The sequence below is a fragment of the Phytophthora sojae genome, assembly GCF_000149755.1.
Source record: "Phytophthora sojae unplaced genomic scaffold PHYSOscaffold_8, whole genome shotgun sequence".
NCBI classification, from domain to species: Eukaryota; Oomycota; class Peronosporomycetes; order Peronosporales; family Peronosporaceae; genus Phytophthora; species Phytophthora sojae.
Window position 1 is genome coordinate 1,351,439 of NW_009258122.1, and position 18,114 is coordinate 1,369,552.

At 54.3% G+C, this 18,114-nt stretch overlaps 5 protein-coding genes across 5 annotated transcripts; 2 read left to right on the forward strand and 3 right to left on the reverse strand.

The window, feature by feature from the left end:
* Positions 1–6,123: 6,123 nt before the first annotated feature.
* On the forward strand, positions 6,124–6,576 carry PHYSODRAFT_519533 (hypothetical protein; the record flags this gene model as incomplete). The annotated part of the gene is made up of 1 exon (XM_009535229.1): positions 6,124–6,576. A coding segment is annotated over one exon (453 nt), but the record flags the coding sequence as incomplete, so codon positions are not given.
* Positions 6,577–8,148: 1,572 nt separating this feature from the next.
* On the forward strand, positions 8,149–9,218 carry PHYSODRAFT_256680 (hypothetical protein; the record flags this gene model as incomplete). Its single annotated transcript, XM_009535230.1, has 3 exons — positions 8,149–8,666; positions 8,693–9,157; positions 9,200–9,218. The coding sequence occupies 3 exons, from the start codon at positions 8,149–8,151 to the stop codon at positions 9,216–9,218; spliced, it is 1,002 nt and encodes a 333-aa protein (XP_009533525.1).
* Positions 9,219–9,328: 110 nt separating this feature from the next.
* On the reverse strand, positions 9,329–12,564 carry PHYSODRAFT_548568 (hypothetical protein). The gene is made up of 3 exons (XM_009535231.1): positions 12,191–12,564; positions 10,744–10,936; positions 9,329–9,668 (listed from the first exon to the last, which is right to left on the reverse strand). Exons 1-3 carry the CDS (start codon positions 12,553–12,555, stop codon positions 9,387–9,389), a joined length of 840 nt encoding a protein of 279 aa, XP_009533526.1. The 5' UTR covers positions 12,556–12,564; the 3' UTR covers positions 9,329–9,386.
* A 1,004-nt stretch (positions 12,565–13,568) lies between these two features.
* On the reverse strand, positions 13,569–14,809 carry PHYSODRAFT_355296 (hypothetical protein). The gene has a single exon (XM_009535232.1). The coding sequence runs from the start codon at positions 14,731–14,733 to the stop codon at positions 13,663–13,665; it is 1,071 nt and encodes a 356-aa protein (XP_009533527.1). The 5' UTR covers positions 14,734–14,809; the 3' UTR covers positions 13,569–13,662.
* An 820-nt stretch (positions 14,810–15,629) lies between these two features.
* On the reverse strand, positions 15,630–16,818 carry PHYSODRAFT_548576 (hypothetical protein; the record flags this gene model as incomplete). Its single annotated transcript, XM_009535233.1, has 1 exon — positions 15,630–16,818. One exon carries the CDS (start codon positions 16,816–16,818, stop codon positions 15,751–15,753), a length of 1,068 nt encoding a protein of 355 aa, XP_009533528.1. The 3' UTR covers positions 15,630–15,750.
* Between the last annotated feature and the right edge of the window lie 1,296 nt (positions 16,819–18,114).

Genomic DNA, 18,114 nt, shown 5'->3' on the forward strand with positions numbered 1-18,114 from the left:
TGCGACCGTGCCACTTTTTGTACTATGGGGACACGGTCCTTTATCCGAGGTTATTTCACGCCAAACTATGGCACGACAGTTGCCTCTGGATCACTGAAAACAACGTGCTCGTTTCCAGAAACTGGTACAGGGGGCGCGTTTTTTTTTTCTCATTTTTTTAGCGGCTACTTTCCATTTATGGTCAAAAAGTCTGTTTTTCATTTATTATTGGCTAGTTTTCATTTCGATGGTGTTATTGCATTCACAAGGGTTATATTGCATTTATTGAGTTCACTGCGTTCACTTGTCCTACAAACGCCACCTAGTGATTATCAGTCCACTTGTGTATCGTATGCTTCGTGCTTATGTGAAAACTTCGTCAGAGTTACTACTTAGTATACATTTCTGGCCCCCTTAGCGACTAAGTACGATCCCTGAACTATGGAGCACCGTGCCCGCTTTTTTAGAGCGCTGCTGCATAATGTCACGTTTTCACTTACGATTTGTATTGGGCAAGTCACGTGGACTGCGTGAACCCTCCATATTACAAGACCGTGTGTGGACCACACGCCGAGCAAGCGAGGCGGGGCTTGGCTTCAACTTTTGTCAAGAGCCCCGCTCGCGGGGCTCCGCTTGATTTGTTCTGTACATAAATGAAGCCAACTATTCGCTGCGGATGTTATCGTTGCGAGAGCTGTTACCCTAGAGTACCCGAAGGGTTACGAAGCGCATTTGACTAAGATTCGTTATGCTAGATAGTGAACGATATATATATACACCGTACAGCAGCTTAGCCGCGATAAAGAGAAAAACATCTGTTTGAGATTTATACTGAAGAGACTAGAGTTGACTCTTGGAGTCCGTAAGGTGTACGGACTCGTACACTCAGATATTAGAGCGAACTATCTTAAGCGCAGACTCTGTGAGCCGATTACGCTTCCTCTGACGGTACGTTACGTCAGCCCCGCTGCAATAAACATCAAACCATCTACCGTAACTACGGTTCCTGTTTCATATTGGCCGCGTTATATCATCTTCTGTCGGAAGCAAGACACTACAACACTATGCAGAACTAGGCTCATAAGCTGGTGTTTAGGGTTGACTACGTGGTACGACCCCAAGCGGTCTGCATCTGCTAGCCAGATGTAGTAAGGATGATGCTACAACAGAACCCCCACCCCACACACACCATACACCCACATACATACACGTCAAAGCATTCCAAGTATGCACACAGCATGGATTTACCGCCTGGTGTCTGCTAACGTAGTAAATAAAGCTAAAAGCTTGTACACTGGAAGTAGATGATTTGAATTGGTGCAGCAGTAATGAAAGCAGGTTGCACGTATTCCGCAAACCATTCTATGATACCAGGAACCCAACGGCGTTCACAGATGCGCGAGTAGAGACAATTGGACTCGTCTGTCGCGAGAACAACCCACAAAACACGACAGGATCATTAGTATGCTCTCCTGATGCAGCGCAAACACGAAACCAATAACATATTCGACGTGGCGGAATGCAGGAGAGGCCGGTGACGGTCAAGATGAGACTTGAGGGTATGTGTACGTCAGGTAGCCCAAGTGGTCAGTGCCAAACTTGCATCTATTGCGAATTAGTTTTAGAACACGAGGAGTTTAAAGGTTGAGTGCATCTTCATTCTTAAATTAAGTCAGAGCCGAGCTAGTCGGGCGAGTCTGATGGTGTACTGATCAAGCAACGTGGCTTCTATCTTACCAATCACATATCATCTAAACGATAATGAGGCGAGGCAGGTGAACGCCTTGATCGTCCAGGTGTATAGCGCACTATGCCGGACCGAATCGATTCGGAGTACCAGAGATATCCGCTGCAATCCGGTAGTCCTCGGAGCACAGGATGTGAACCGGGGGCCGGGAGGATCGCTTGGACTTGGCGTGTGTCCTTGTGTCAACCCCTATAGGTATCGTTTACCTTTGGCGGACCGGACTTCACCGAGTGAGTTGTTGTAAATACAGAATCGAGTCTGCTGGGTGTGTTCCTGAAACAAACTACACCGAATGAACAGAAAGTCAGACCGAATCGAAGGGACCACAGTCAGATCCACAATTCAGTATAACCAACACACAGAAATACAATGCCGAGCTAAACGTCACAAAATATACAGCCACCACTTATTCTTTAAGACCCTTGGGTGGTGGGGGGGGGTCTATACGCCAGACAACTTACGAGCCGTCACCCAAGGCACTGGTCAACCCTGGATGCACACTCACTTACGCGCACCACCCTCACAGAGTGAGGGAACAATACAAAATATAAGTCAATCCTATCACACAGTAGTCAATCAATTCAGTCTCGGGGGTGACTACCTCTACCGCCTAAGACACACAGGATGGAATATGAAATGGATGCCCGGATAGAGCACGTAAATTGGAAATAAAGCTCTCACAGATCACTCCAGGGCTCGACACCCCAGTCCCTGCCGACTTTGCCTTGGTACCTTTGAGTCCCCACTACACCAGCGCTCGCAACACCAGTGAGGCCTCGAAACGTCCTCCGTTTTAAGATCGCACGAAGGCGGATCCCACGTATAAGCTCTTGAAGACGTCAATGTCAGGGGGAATTCCCAGCCCGAAGAAAGACGTCCGCGTGCTCTCGGCAAATTGGTTTCTCAATTAATTTTCTTAAATGCATTGTCTTCCGAATGATCCTAAATCCAGACTCGACGATCGCCCCTTGTCTTCCCCTCTTTCAGGTAGGCACCCCAAGGTAGCGTACCACGACTTGATCAGTTGGTCCTCCGAATGGCGTCCCCACACTTGATCACTTGGTCCTCCGAATGGCGTCCTCATACTGACAGGCACCAGCTTCGTCGCTACAGGATCATGCCGTTTGGTGAGTCCCCAACTTGCTTTGGACGTCCGTCGCTTTGGCCTCCTTGGAATCGGGCAGCTTGTTCCTCCACGCACGGCGCTAGACACAGGCCGGTTGGTCGTATCGAAAGGCTGGTCTTGTCCTCGGCAAATTGGTTTCTGTTTGATCTTACGCTTGGCTAGCTATCTGTTTCACTTCACTGACTTCTAATAAAGGTTTCACTATGCTTGACTTGTCTTGGATATGCTTCGACCTTGTGCACGGGACTTCGATCTTCTTGCACTGAGCTTGGGTATGCTTGACTTGGCTTGGTTATCGGGCACCTTGTCGACGTCAACGTTCCTTCGGCAACACTCATCATCTGGCGACAGAGGTACGTGGGTACGGCGTCTCATCAAATCTGCACTGGACCTCTGCGTCTAATCACGTGAGCCATCCTGTGTCGCTTGACGTTCTTGGTCGATCCGGTCCTGGATTGCTGCTACACACACAGCAGTACTGGACTTGTTGTTGGTGCGGTCACGATCCAGTATGGGCACCAGGGGTCAGACCGAATTGATCATCCGGTCCGGCCTCATTCAGTACGGCACCTTGGCCTCCGGTGCGTCGCTACCGGGTGCACCACGATCCAGTCCGGCAAACAGTGTACTTTGTCCAGCGAGGTCATGGGCGCAGGGGAGCATGGTGGGCATGGTGAACTTGGGGGTTGGTCCGATGTCTTGACGGAGCCAATGCAGGTAGCAGCCAGGATACGTTCACTGGCTGCACTTGCGCGCCTTAGGCTTATCCTGCGGTCAGGGAAGTCGGCGGACGGACAGGATGTGTTACTCCACACCGAATATGAGCGCTCATCCGGTGGGCACATCTCCGATCCTGTGAGCCCATGCTTACTGCAAGCACCGGGTCCCGCCAAATCCACCATGCGCATCCACTATCCACATGTCACACTCCACGTCACTGGATTCCTGTTCACTGCGACCAGTCACAGTCAGGCGAAGGGTCGTCCCATCCCAGCGGTCAGACATGGGTGCGGATAAAAATCCTTTCCCACATCGTGTCATAAACCACCGACGGTAGTAGCAACTAACCCGTTTAAGCATGGTACCTAACACTTGCAGAACGTACAATAAGAACATCATCTACATGTACAGTAACAGCGTTACCAATGCCGCCATAGACGAAACGCTAGTTGTATCATGTAAGTGTTACGAATGTGCGGAGCTCGCTGAGCGTCAGCTGGACCTGCACCACTGCACCATCATCTGCACACACACAGCGTATCTTGGTCCTGCAGCAATTTGCGCAAGAGGTGTTAGCGAGCCCTGAGCGGCCATGGCCAGCTCTAATGTCATCCACGGTCCGCGACTTGGTTCCACTGATCCCCATACGAGACCCTCTATGTTTTCTTGACATCTCGCCGACCCGTTACAAATGCTTGATCTGAATGGAAGCTTTATCTGAGTGGTGGAGATCCACATGGCTAATGTGGCACAAAACACAGTGGCTATCTCACGGAAAACACCCCAGCGCGACGATAGCATTATGGGCTGCCCCTATTTGGCTCTCCAAAAACCCACTGCTACAGTACGAAACGCGAACCGCTAGGAAGCGAAATGTTATAGCTGTTGCAGAACCAAGGCGAAGTTACCGACTCCAACTGGCACATCGGAAGTCCTATGGGAGTCTACGAGATATCTACCTCGAATTCGGGTACTGGCCAACCCGAGAACGATTTATAGAGAAAGCACTGGACCCGCAAGATCTCTTGTTCTCCCAGGAACGACAGAAGCGATGGCTAAAAGGCCTGTACAATGAACTCACCCAAATATTCGAGCGCATTAAAGACCTGTTGGGCGACACAAACAGCATTACTATCGACCTGCGCTTTGTCCCGAATGTGGGCGTCCGGCAAGCTGCTAAAACAAGATTGTTTCCGTTTATCCCTCGGCCGCTACTAAAACAACTTCTTCATCCCCGTCGTTGGATCCCGACATTCATCCCATCTGCCGCGATCTTAACGGGACAACGCATGCAGACGTAAATCGATTCGCCCAATTCAGCAAAGACCATCGCCACCTGCTACTACCAGTGTATGACGACCTTCAAATGTGGATTGCTCTTCGTCTTCTTCCAGTGCGATCGCGATTCTGGTTCCTAACGTAGCAGATTCCCGACGTACAACAATGCCCCTACCCAAACTGCACATCGATTGAAACTACGAAGCACCTCTTCTGGGAATGCCCCCATTCAACAAGGACGTAGCAACTAAGGACGTGGCAACTCATGTGGGAACACTGGAGTATCTTCATTACAAGCAACCTATCGTGGACGTCACTAATTCTCCCCTCAAGTTACGAGTTAACAAACGCTGGTGTACGCGATTCGGCGCCTGTGGAATGTGCTTCGTTGCGCTACACTTCACCACCAGTGGACAGATCGGAACTACATCTGCTTCGAGGACGGAGAACCGGACCCCATGCCCACGGCAATTTCAAGCATTCATTCAGCATTTTGCTGCCACTACCGCAGACTACTCCGGATTTCCAGCCCCGACATTCGTAAAGAATACGAACGTGTTCTGCGACAGTTACGGCAGTCCAAGCACTTAGGCGAGTTCATCCAAAGGAATGCAACCAACTTTCGCACACGACATGTACAACTTCGACTCACATACCGCACCGGCGTGTTGTTTCGCACAGTGGTGGATTAGTTTTATTTTCATTATCTAGTACGACTGTCTCGGGTATTCTCGTACGTTGTGATAACATCTCCCCAACACTTGTCGCGAGAACGCGCGCGTAGCATAAACGCATAATCTGTGAGCGTAAAGTCCACGGAGTGGTCCTCTAACAATTGCGTTGCTTGATCCATGGACCCAGAGCACATGTGAGCTACAGCAACACGTCGGCACATTGTCGAAGACCAATCGCCCTCCGCATCGCCAGCAAGAGCAATCACACCAGCATACTGCCTCGCTTCCAGCAATGACCACATTGCGGTTTCGTACGGGAATCTAGTACCCCGCAGCTCGAACGCTTCCGCTTCCTTGAGTTTGTTGCAGATGTCAAGGGTGCGTTGCTGATCTTCTTCGCTTTCCGAATGGGCGTGCACATTGAGAACGCGCGCGAACGCTTTTCGACTCGTGTATGAAATGATGTGCGACGTGCGCGACAAAGGCGACAAACTTCGAGGTTGGCACTCCAGTCACTGCTCGAATTCGCCGATCGAGCGAACCAGCCGGATATCGCGCTGGAAGCTCTGGCCATGATGAAGGACGAAGGCGTCGAGCCGATGGTCAATGATTACAGCACAGTGTTGATCGCGTGCGGCTTGAATGGACGGTGGGAAGATCTGATAGAAGTGTACGAAACGATGCCAGGGAGCTATCGTTCTCGGCTGAGTGGTGTGGCTCAAGCCCAGGTGATCATAGCACGCGCTCAAAGTGACAGTTACGATGTGAAGGTGAGAGGATTCGACGTTCTCGGCATGGACGACACCAAATGGAACACCTATTCGTGTAACGCGGTGCTGAATGCACTGCTACAGACCCACCAGTATAAGACTCTGCTCTCACTCAGTTACAAACTGAAGCAGAAGCGGAAAACGTGGAACTCGCGCACATACACAATTGTGGCATTGGCTTACATTCGTAGCGGCTCCACCATGAAAGCGCTAGAATTTATGCGCGCGAATGCTACGCACATGCAGAGCAACAACGTCGAATGCTACCGCGAGCTCATCGACGTCCTCTGCGCTGAAACAACGATAAACCTCGCCATGGCCTGCCAGCTTTACAAGGAGATGCTGCAGAATACCAAAAAGCTACTGCCCTCCGATTGGAACAACGCGCTTCGACTCGCGAGTCAACTGCCCGACCACAAACTGCATCGGGAGTTTTTGGTCGCGCTGATGGACAGATATGAGGCACCGGATGTGGTGGATGATATTCTTGACGACGACTCGGTGCTACCCGTTGACGAGCAAATTTACACCAAAGCGCTGGCTGCAGCAACGAGAGCAACAAGGAACGGGCTGGTGGTCAAGCTTTTGCGCAAAACGAGGCAACATGGTCGAAAATTGATCGTCTCGGAGGATTGCAATGCAATCATAAAGAGCTGCTGTGTTCTGAAGGAATGGGATCTGGCACTTGACCTGCTGGCAGCGATGAAAGACGAGGGCGTGGTACCGGCGATTGGTACTTTTCACTTTGTCCTGACTGGTTGTGCCATGGACAACCGATGGAGCATGATAATCGATGTGTACAATGGAATGCCGGTCGATTCCCAACTGCAGCTCCCTCGTCTTCCGTCGTTAGCTTGCGAGCTGGACGTTGCGGCCCACCAAGTATCGGAAGATGCTGTTCACGAGGTCGGAATTGTACAATTCGACCGCAACATGCATCGCTCGGCCGATCTTCTTCTTCTTGAACCAGGACCCAAACACATCAACCGCCGGGAGGAGTCTGCCCGCGTCAGAGAACGCAGTGAAAGCAGCGTGCCGCGACGGCTCATCGGGCTGTTTGCCATGCCGCCGATAGTAGGTCCACACCTCCTCGCAGTCATCGATCCACTTGGGCTTGGAAAAGGGTTGGAGCAGCACGGACGCCGTACGCTCCGTCATGCCACGGCCCCCCACCGTTGCGGATGTCCGCGAAGACGTTTTGATCTGCTTCCGGGTCCAACCATTCGGTATTTGGTCGTTCAATGGCATCGGACGAACCCCTCGTGGGGCCTGGTCTAGACTCCAGAGCGAAGGAGCGAGCCCCCGGCTGCAATGGCGGCTTTCCGGGTAGTTGTCATTGGCAGCTTGCGCGCGGATCAACACATCGATAGGTGGCAAAAAGTTAGCTAGGGCTTCAACATGGACGCCAAAGATACCCATGGGCATCATCCGATGGTGCTAGCCTAGGTAGCCAAACTTGCGGCATTGGTAAAGCCAATGCCTTGGGATTCTCCGAGCCGTGCTCACACGGTTTCCACCGCGAACTTTACAACGGCGTAGTATTAGTCGTTAGCGATCGTATTAGCTAAGTGAGAACAATTGAGTGCTCAATTAAAAAAATGGCGTAAGTAGCACCAATGCATCCTGCCTTGCCAGACCGACAGACTGACAGATCGCTGAAAACCTCGAACTCAGGCAACGACCAAACTGTCGCATGCCACTTCAACTTTAAAGGACAGTTGATGAAGTGATCAACCGCTTGATTGAGTCATCCACGGCGCTGCCTGGGCACCAACTCGAGCTCTCTCAACCCTCATTCTCCAATTCGCTTCGTTCCTCGCAAGCCCTCCCAACCGCAACGACAAAGCTTCAATCATGGCCCTAAGCTCTACCTCCTCCACCACGGCCATGACGCACCGCTTCCTGGGGAACTCTGGGCTGCTCGTCTCCAAGCTGTCGCTCGGGTCCTGGGTGGACTACAACGACAAGTACACGGTGGATGGCTGGTACGACATGATGAAGATCGCGTTCGAGCACGACGTCAACTTCTACGACACCGCTGAGATGTACGGCAACGGCCAGGCCGAAGAGCTGCTCGGAGGCGCCATCAAGAAGGGCATCAAAGAAGGGGTTTGGACGCGTGAGGACCTCGTCATCTCCACGAAGCTCTTCACCGGGACCAAGGGTGTTATGCAGGGCGGCCCAAACGACGAAGGTGTGAGCCGCAAACACATCGTGGAAGGGTTGAAGGCGTCCCTGCGCCGCCTGGAGCTCGACTACGTGGACGTGGTGTTCTGCCACCGCTTCGACGCCTACACCCCGATCGAGGAGACCGTACGCGCCATGAACTTCGTGATCAACCAAGGGTGGGCGTTCTACTGGGGCACCAGCGAGTGGCTGGCGTCGGACATCCGCGAAGCCTGCGAGATCGCGGACTGACTCGGACTGATCCGCCCCATCGTGGAGCAGTCGCAGTACAACATCCTCGAGCGCAACAAGGTGGAGTTCGAGTGCCTCGATCTGTACAAGAAGTACAAGCTGGGCTCACGACGTGGTCGCCTCTGGCCTACGGCACTCTGACGGGCAAGTACAGCGCCGGGAAGCCGGAAGGATCGCGATACACGACGTCCATGTTCGCCACGGGCCCCTTCTCCGAGGGGTTCGCCGAACGCGTCGAGATGGCGGACAGACTCGTGCCCATTGCGAAGGAGCTGGGCACGTCGCTCGCTCAGATGTCGATCGCGTGGGCGGTCTCGAATGAGAACGTGTCGACTGTTCTGCTGGGAGCCAGTCGGCCGGCACAGCTCGAGGAAAACTTGAAGGCGCTGGAAGTCGTGAGCAAGATCACACCCGAGGTCAAGGCGAAGATTAATGCTGCCGTCAAGTTCGTGCCGACCGAGCCCAAGTTGGACCAGTTCGCTCACAGTCGTGGGCGCCACTTGTAGGCGGCTTCTGCGATGGCAGAAGAAAAGAGCATCTGCATTTCCTATCGATTTTCTTCTTTCACTGCGTAAACTCCGCGCTCTTACTGCAAAACGTAACTTCACGATTATTTGATGCTTTCACGCTACGAAGTCGTAGCTTCACGCGATTGCTGTGACCTGTAAGGATCGTCACTCACGAGTATCACGTGTCATTTCGGGAAGCAGAAGACTCGCTGGGAGTTCTTCCGCAACTTTTCCACCATGAAGACGCAGCAGTTCGCGTAATGTCCAGTAGGACGTGTGGTCCGGAAGCTGGATGGCAAGTCGGAGCACTTTTCGCCAGTCTTCGGCTCCAACCTGTGCGTTCTTCTGCATCATCTCCACAGCTACTGCACTCGCCTCGGCTAGATTCTGGTGCGCTTCGTAGTGCTCGATGAGCTCACGATAACATTCCACACTGTAGTCACCCATCTCGGTAGCATACTTCAGTAAGCGATCTGCCCTTCTGCAGCTACCGTCCGCACCTTGTCCGAGTCCGCGGCTCTGCAGCGTCGGGGTCCTCGGCGGCTGGCAACGCCAATTCGTCACCTATACAAATATACACCGCTCCACGCGATATCCAACACGCACAACGCCTTGTACGTCGCCAATCCCAGGTGCTCGCACGTGATCCTCGACCCCTCCGCTTCTTATCGGGCCCAGGTAGGCGATAGCTGACTGGAGCTGTCCCTCTGTGAACTGTGCCCACGTGCGCGCACAACTCGCGGGTTCTCCCTTCCGGCGGATGTGTCCGCGGGGTACTGGTCGTCGATGGACGCACGTGTGCACTGTGACTCTGTGCACGCTGCTCGTCACCTCGGACCGCGCTCTTCACTTCGACTGCACTTTGACCTTAGTCGACTTGCTACGGCCAACTGCTTCGTGTATTGGCTTGGCTCTACTGTATGGGTTGATCTGTACCCTACAGCGCTATTTCGATACTGACTACACTTTTACTGCCATCACTTGGTGGCGTGGGCGCCATGGGTGCCGGCCAACGGCTTCTGACCAGCACACCTTGGCCAATCGTCGGTCTTGGTCGTTGCCTTGGGTGAGGTGGCACGTCGGCGAGTTTCCAGCGTTGCCTCGCTCACCCCTTCGTTCTTCCACGCCCCATGTGTGCTATCCTCGATGTCATGCTCTCTTCGACTCTTCCTCCGCTTGTTCACCCCGTCGCCGCCGCCGTCTTGACTGCTGCTCGCTATCTGTCGCCGCCGCTTCGGATATCTTTACCAGTACTTGCGTACCCTCCTTGCGTCGTCCGTCCTCGATCCTGTTCCTGTTGTAGTCCTTGCTGCTGGGTCGTCTCTCCTTGAAGCTCTGTTGGTCCTTGGAAGCATCCTGGCACTCAGAGCCTTGGCTACTGTTGCTGCGCGTCGCTCGTTGCACTTTGACGATGGTCATCACGTACACTAGCTGCTTCGTGCACGTGACTGGTACTCGCTAATAGCCTTCTCAGCGCAGCCTTCTCAGGAACAGATGCCACTTTGCGCCACTAGAAATCGACTCGGTGCTTACTCTTCTTCAATATCTTTCTCGCCTTGCTCATGGAGCCGCTGCGCATATTGGCCAGCGCCACCATTTTACAGGTAAATGAGCTCCAGCGAATTTTACGGGGGTTCATCTCATCGGCCAGTGTCAACACAGCGTCGAACTGACGAGTTTCAAGGAGGGCCTCCAGCGCTACCATGCATGCGGAGCTAGCGGATGGACATCAAATATATCCAATCCGAGCGCTTCGTTTCCGGTATTAGCGTGCGCTGCATTGCCATCCAGCTGAGATCGGAGACTCTCGGGCATAGCTTCGTACGTTGTGATGACGTCGTCCCAGCACTTGTCGCGAGAACGCGCTTTTAGCGCTAGCGCATAGTCTTGGAGCATGAATTCCACTGAGTGGTCCAGTAACAATTGCGTCGCTTGATCGATGGATCCAGAGCACATGTGAGCTACAGCAGCACGCCGACACAATTTTGAAGACCATCTTGTGCCCTTAACATCTTCAGAAAGAGCAAACACGGCGGCATACTGCCTCGCCTCCAGCAACGCCAACATTGCATATTCATAGAGAAATTTTGCGCCCCGCACCTTTGTTTACGCTTGTCTGTGTTTGTTGCAGATCTCATCGGTGCGCTGCTGAGGTTCTCCTCGTTCCGAACGAGCGTGGGCCCTCAACACTGCCGTCAATGCTTTTGCGTTCAGAAGCGGTTGGATGTTGTCCGGCATTCCGTTGTACACGTCGATTATCGGGTCCAGCAGTTGTTTGCGGCACAACCGATCAACACGAACTGGTACGTGTAAAAAAAATACAACGCCCTCGTCTTTCATCGCTGCTAGCAGATCCAGTACCAGACCCCACTGCTCCTCAATAGCGCAGCTCTTTATGATTGCGTTGCGATCCTCGGAAACAATTGTCCTTAGGCCATTTCTTCTCATCGTGCGCAACAGCTTGACCACAACTCCGTTCCTTCTTGCTTTCGCTGCCGCTATCAGCGCTTTGTTGTAAAGTTCCTCGTCTTCCAGTAGTAGCGAGTCGTATTCGAGTAGTTCATCAACCACATCCGGCGCCTCGTACCTGTCCATCAGCGCAACCAAAAACTCCCGATGCAGCTTTTGGTCCGACAGTTGAAACGTGAGCTGAAGCGCATTGATCCAATCGGAACGCGACAGCTCCTTGTTGTTCTGCATCATTTCCTTGTAAAGCTGACAGACCACGGCGGGGTTTCTCTGCGTCGTTGTGTGATACTCGATGAGTTCGCGGTAACATTGGGCGTACGGAGTTTGCACGCATGAACTTGCGCGCTTTCTTGACGGAACCCCTTCGAATGTACCCCAATGCCACAAGCTTGTACGTGTACGAAGTCCACGCTATCCCCTCCTGCTTGAGGTTATTCGCGAGTGAGAACAGAGCCTTGTACTGGTGGGTGTGTAGCAGTGCCTACAGCGCCGCGATACACTTGAAATACTGCCACTTGGTCTCATCGCTGCGGAAAATTTCTAGTCCACGCAGTTTCATTTCGTGACGTTCACTTCGAGTGCGTGCCAAGATCACTGAGGTTTGAGCCACGTCGTTCAGCTGCGATTGAAAACTCTCTGGCATCGACTCGTACACGTCGATCATATCGCTCCATCGGTTTGCAGTGCCGCACGCGATGAACACCGCATTGCAGTCACTGGCCGTGGGCTCGATCCCTTCGTCCTTCATCATGGCCAGAGCTTCCAGCGCGATCTCCGGCTGGTTCGCTCGATCGGCAAAGATCAGCAACGAGCGCAGTGTCAGCTCCGACAGCTTGGCGCCCTGGTCAAGCACGGCGCACAACATATCGTATACCGTAGTCCTTCCGTGGTAGACTACGTCACCTCCCGCTAAGTGTCTGAAGATGTCCGTCACGAGCTCAGGGCGATTCCGTCGCGATGTGCATCGCTCGGCCGTACACCCACGGCGGTTGCTCGATCTCCTCCTTGAACAACGACTCAAACACTTTCCCTTGTCACAACAGACTGAAAGCAGCGCTGCGTGACGCCCCATCCGGCGTTATGCCTCGTTGCCGGCAGTAGCTGAGCAGCTCCACACTGTCGTCGACCTACTTGTGCTTGGAAAAGGATCGGAGCAATGTGGATGCCGCGCGGTCCGTCATGTCATAGCCTCCACCATTGCGAATGTCCGCGAAGACCTCTCGAGCTTTTTTCGGGTCCTTCCACACGGTTTTCAGCCGCTCAATGAGATCGGAGGATCCCTCGGTCTGCCGTGGCAAAGGATCGAGCCCCCAACGGGAGTGTCGGCGATTGAGAAGGCTCTACTGGGGAAGGGGGTTGCAATAAGCATCGAACACTGGGAGAAGCGCGGCCGACGGGTTGACGCAGCACCAGGGTTGTAAAAGTTGGGTTTTTGCTTAATGGAACAATGGAATATTGGGGCAACCCACCCACCCTACGCCACCATATTTGGGTTTTACAGGTTTTATTTTTTCCTATAATGTAGAGTTACAGTGCAAATATTAGGACAAACAGTCCAATAGTTGGCCAAGGATAAATTATGTTATGATTTTGAGACCAAACGAGCCAATCAGAAGCCTATATTGTCGAATTTTATGAAAAATAGAAAACCCACCTACTTCACCCAATCCCCCAGATAGATTCAATCACCCGCCCAACTTTGTCGAAAAAGGTGGGTTTTTAACAACACTGCGCAGCACCGAAGACGCGGCCTTTGACCACCAAGGTCACTATTGGCAGGATTGGTACCTGAATTTTGGTAGGGATACTACCCTGAAATGGTTAGCACAAGGATACATCCACTAACTGTAGGCGTACACGGCTTCATTTCGCTGGTATACGTGCGTTTAAGTGTTGTTGTACATTTTCTCTTAGCTAGCTATGCTGCTGGCTATCTACCTTGACAACGTGGACAAGCAGGACAGACAGTGCTTTAGTTCTCGAGCACGACGCGGTAGCGCACCGTGCCGTTGCGCACCATCTGGATGCCCTCGTTCACCTTGCTCATAGGCATCTTCTGGATCACGGGGCGCACGTTCTTTTTGGACGCGACCTCGAGCATGTCCTTGATGTCCTGGATGCTGCCGATGGCGCTGCCCTTGAAGTTGGCGCCCTTGCCCACGAGCGGGTACGGCTTGAACTTGATCTCGTCGTTGGGCAGCCCCACCATGATGACCGTGCCGTGCACGGCCAGGAAGCTCAGGAACAACGTGTAGGGCATGTTGTTGGCGTCGGCCGTGATGAGCAGGATGTCCACCGAGTTGGCCGCGTCCGCCGCCTGCTTCTCGTCCGTGTACACGACGAACTCGTCGGCACCGAGACGGCGGATCTCCTGCTCCTTGTTGGCCGAGCGCGAGAAGGCCACGACGGCCGCGGCGCCCATGGCCTTGGCGAACTGGATGCCCAGGTGGCCCAGGCCGCCGATGCCCACGATGCCCACGCGGTCGCCCTCCTTGATGCCCACCTCCTTGAACGGCGTGAAGACCGTCGTGCCGGCGCACATGAGCGGCGCGGCCACGTCCGACGGGATGTTGTCCGGGATCTTGATGGCGAACTCGTGCGTGACGCGGATGTAGTCGGCGTAGCCGCCGTAGGTGATGGCGCCGTCCGTCTTGCGGTACTTGGAGTTGTACGTGCCGACGCGGTGGCGGCAGTAGGCGTCCGTGCCGTTGGCGCACTCCTTGCACGGGTCCTCGGGGAACTTGTTGAGGCAGGCCCAGACCTGCGCGCCGACGCCCACGCGGTCGCCCACCTTAAGCTCCTTGACCTGCTCGCCTGCCAGCGTGACCTCGCCCACGATCTCGTGGCCCACCACGCACGGGTACATGGTTTGGCTCCAGCCGCTGTCCATCGTGTGCAGGTCGGAGCCGCAGATGCCGCAGTGCGAGATCTTGATCTCGACGTCCTCGGGGCCCAGCGGCCGCGACTGGTACTCCCAGGGCTTGGCGTCCTCGCCCTTGGCGAACGTGGCGTACGCGTGGATGGTCCTCGGGCCCGTCGACATGGCTTTCGGTTGTGGGGCTGGGTGTGAGTTTAGTGCTGCTACTGCTGCTGCTGCTGCTGCTTGGTCGACTTGTGTGGTGTCGATCAAAATGGGGAATGAGCTCTTGCATTGGACTGCGCGGGCTCGAGCCGAGCAGCTCCGGCGCGGTTAGCTGGCCAGGCGTGGTGGGCACGTGCGTGGCTGGGCTCAGCGTCGCATAGCGGCGGGCATTCCGCTCTTGGTTTTTGGTTGTCATGGTTGGTTGAAGTGGTCGTCGAGACCCCGTCGCTCGTCCGCTTCAGCTTGGGTAACCACACCGGTTTACAGCTGCGCAGCATACAAAGACCAAGTGTCGCCGCTTTGGGACACCTTTCGCCGGACGCATCGCAGGTAAACCTCCCGGTGGTTGACGCGCCCACGACGGACGAGAGACGCGGCGCGAACGGCGACGAGCTTGATTGGGTTTAGGTTACACTCGGCTCGGAGCAGACCGCGGCCAACGAAAAAGGTGGCAGCGTTCCACCCCATCCCGATGCTGTTGTGGGCGCTCGCCCGCTCGGCGACACTTTTGGCTGTGTGTGTCCCAGTGAGTGCTGGCGATCCAAGATCGGCGCTCGGCCGACCCAGCGGACTCGCTGTCATCAGGCCGCAAGGCGGCCAGCTCGTAATCGGAAGTGGAGACCGAGGCCGAAGCTCCCAGGCCATCGACATACAGTACATGTACTGTAGAGAATTGCCAACCTCTCGTCGTGCTGCCTAGCAATCAAAGAGGAAGCATGCCTGTGTATTATCCGCGCTACGTGGCACGCGGCGTGTTCTAGGTGCGAGTTCGGACTGGCACCATGACGCTTGGTGTTCTCTCAGAGAACTTCTCTACTTGGCGAAGTCGGACAGATAGCAACAGGCGAAGTTTTGATAGAGGAAACTACAATTTCAGTCGGATTGGATACATGCAGTTGGATTCGTCGTGTCGAGGCAGTTAGTTGCGCCCCTCCCTATCTAAGCTTACAGTTGGTGGTCGGAACCTCCACGCGACGCCTAGTTCTCGAGCACGACGCGGTAGCGCACCGTGCCCTTGCGCACCATGTCGATGCCCTCGTTCACCTTGGCCATCGGCAGCTTCTGGATCACGGGGCGCACGTTCTTCTTGGACGCCACCTCGAGCGTGTCCTTGATGTCCTGGATGCTGCCCACGTTGCTGCCCACGAACTTGGCGCCCTTGCCCACCACCTGGAACGCGTTAAACTTGATGTCGTCGTTCGGCAGACCCACCATGATGCACGTGCCGCGCACGGCCAGGAAGCTCAGGAACAGCGAGTACGGCATGTTGTTGGCGTCGGCCGTGATGAGCAGGATGTCCACCGAGCCGGCGGCGTCCGCCGCCTGCTTCTCGTCCGTGTACACGACGAACTCGTCGGCGCCCAGGCCGCGCACCTCCGCCTCCTTGTTGTTGGAGCGCGAGAAGGCCGTCACCGAGGCGGCGCCCATGGCCTTGGCGAACTGGATGCCCAGGTGGCCCAGGCCGCCGATGCCCACGATGCCCACGCGGTCGCCCTCCTTGATGCCCACCTCCTTGAACGGCGTGAAGACCGTCGTGCCGGCGCACATGAGCGGCGCGGCCGCGTCCGACGGAATGTTGTCCGGGATCTTGATGGCGAACTCGTGGGGCACGCGCACGTAGTCGGCGTAGCCGCCGTACGTGATGGCGCCGTCGCTTTTGTACTTGTCACCGTACGTCCACACGCGGTGCGGGCAGTACGCGTCGTCGCCGCTGGCGCACACGGAGCACGGCGCCTTGGAGTCCTTGTTCAGGCAAGCCGACACGAGCGCGCCGACGCCCACGCGGTCGCCGACCTGCAGGCCCTTGACGTCAGGGCCCGCCTGGGTGACCTCGCCGACGATCTCGTGGCCCACCACGCACGGGTACATGGTCTGGCCCCAGCCGCTGTCGAGTGTGTGCAGGTCGGAGCCGCAGATGCCGCAGTGCGAGATCTTGATCTCGACGTCCTCGGGGCCCAGCGCACGCGACTGGTACTCCCAGGGCTTGATCTCCTCGCCCTTGCCGAAGGAGGCGTAGGCGTGCACGGTTCTCGGGGAGGCGGACATCTTGGTCGAGGTTGGGAGGGAGGGTATTGCTTGTTACTTGGGCTTGCTGGCTGGAGAGCAAATTGCAGAATGGCTGTGCTGTGGCTGGGATGGCAGAAGATTGATGGCGGGAGTTCGCAGATATGACGCTACGCACTGTGGAGGTTGGAGCTGACGTAGTCCTGCTTCTTGACGCCAACAAGGGCTTACAGCACCGATAGTTGCCGTCGTGAAGCCATCCTCTGCGTTGCGTGAGCTGCTTTTGTTTACAAATGCGCGGGTCCGCTAATGGCCCATTATTAATCGCGACCCGCGCATTTGTGAACAAATAGTGATGGGGCATTTGAAAAGACATTATTAATGGGCCATTAGCCGACCCGCGCATTTGTAAACAATTAGTAATGGGGCATTTGTCTTTGTCTTTTTCCGGGAATTCCCGGGATTAGGGAGGGTACATGTACTGTACGGCAGTACCTGTGCAATTTCGCCATTTTACGGTTGCGACACTCGAGTCGCCGCTAAATGAGACTCACCAAAAGATCACTTCCAGTTTGACGCATTTGCAGGCTAATGAGGTATTTTGTGTAGAAAAGGACGAAAAAACATTTAAGGTTTCCGGGACTGCATCTTCAAGCAAGCAAAACAGTGAAGTCGAAGGAGAGTATGGAGTATATGCGGCCCTCACGAGCATAAAATAGTTTCTAAGAGTCCATGCACACAAGAAACAAGACAATGACCAAGACAATGGTAGGAATGGCGCCTACGTGGTCTAAATAACGTTTGGCGGCCATTTCGTCATACTATTAGTGTAATCCTGAAGTAGACTATGTATGCCGAGACTTATAGCACGAACAAAGGATTTCAGCCTCATAACAACTGTACTGCATAGCTGTCATTGAAAGCGATAGTGCTGCGGCGTAATTCACGCCACGTAAATGTGGGATCGGAAGCAAGGACATGGCGTTTTGCGTAAATGACTCGAACGCGCGTATATCCCACAGCGATCCATCCAATGAAGCACCGATTGCAACGCAACTATAACGCGTCCTATTAGTACTGTAACCTACTTTAGCACGACGTATACTTTGGCATCGCCGGGAATGACGGAGATCTGGCTCGCACGCGCGTCATCAACTAGTCAATCTGGCCACCACGCCTCGTGTGTGCGCGTATCTCGATCGGAGTTTATCACGGGCCACGAAAGAAGATCTCGTTCCTGACAAACTGCACGACGCTCGCTTTCAACGAGCGCTGTCCAAGTGTGTAGTTACAGAACTCAAATTGAATCACAAAAACGTGTAAAAGAAAAAAGAAAAT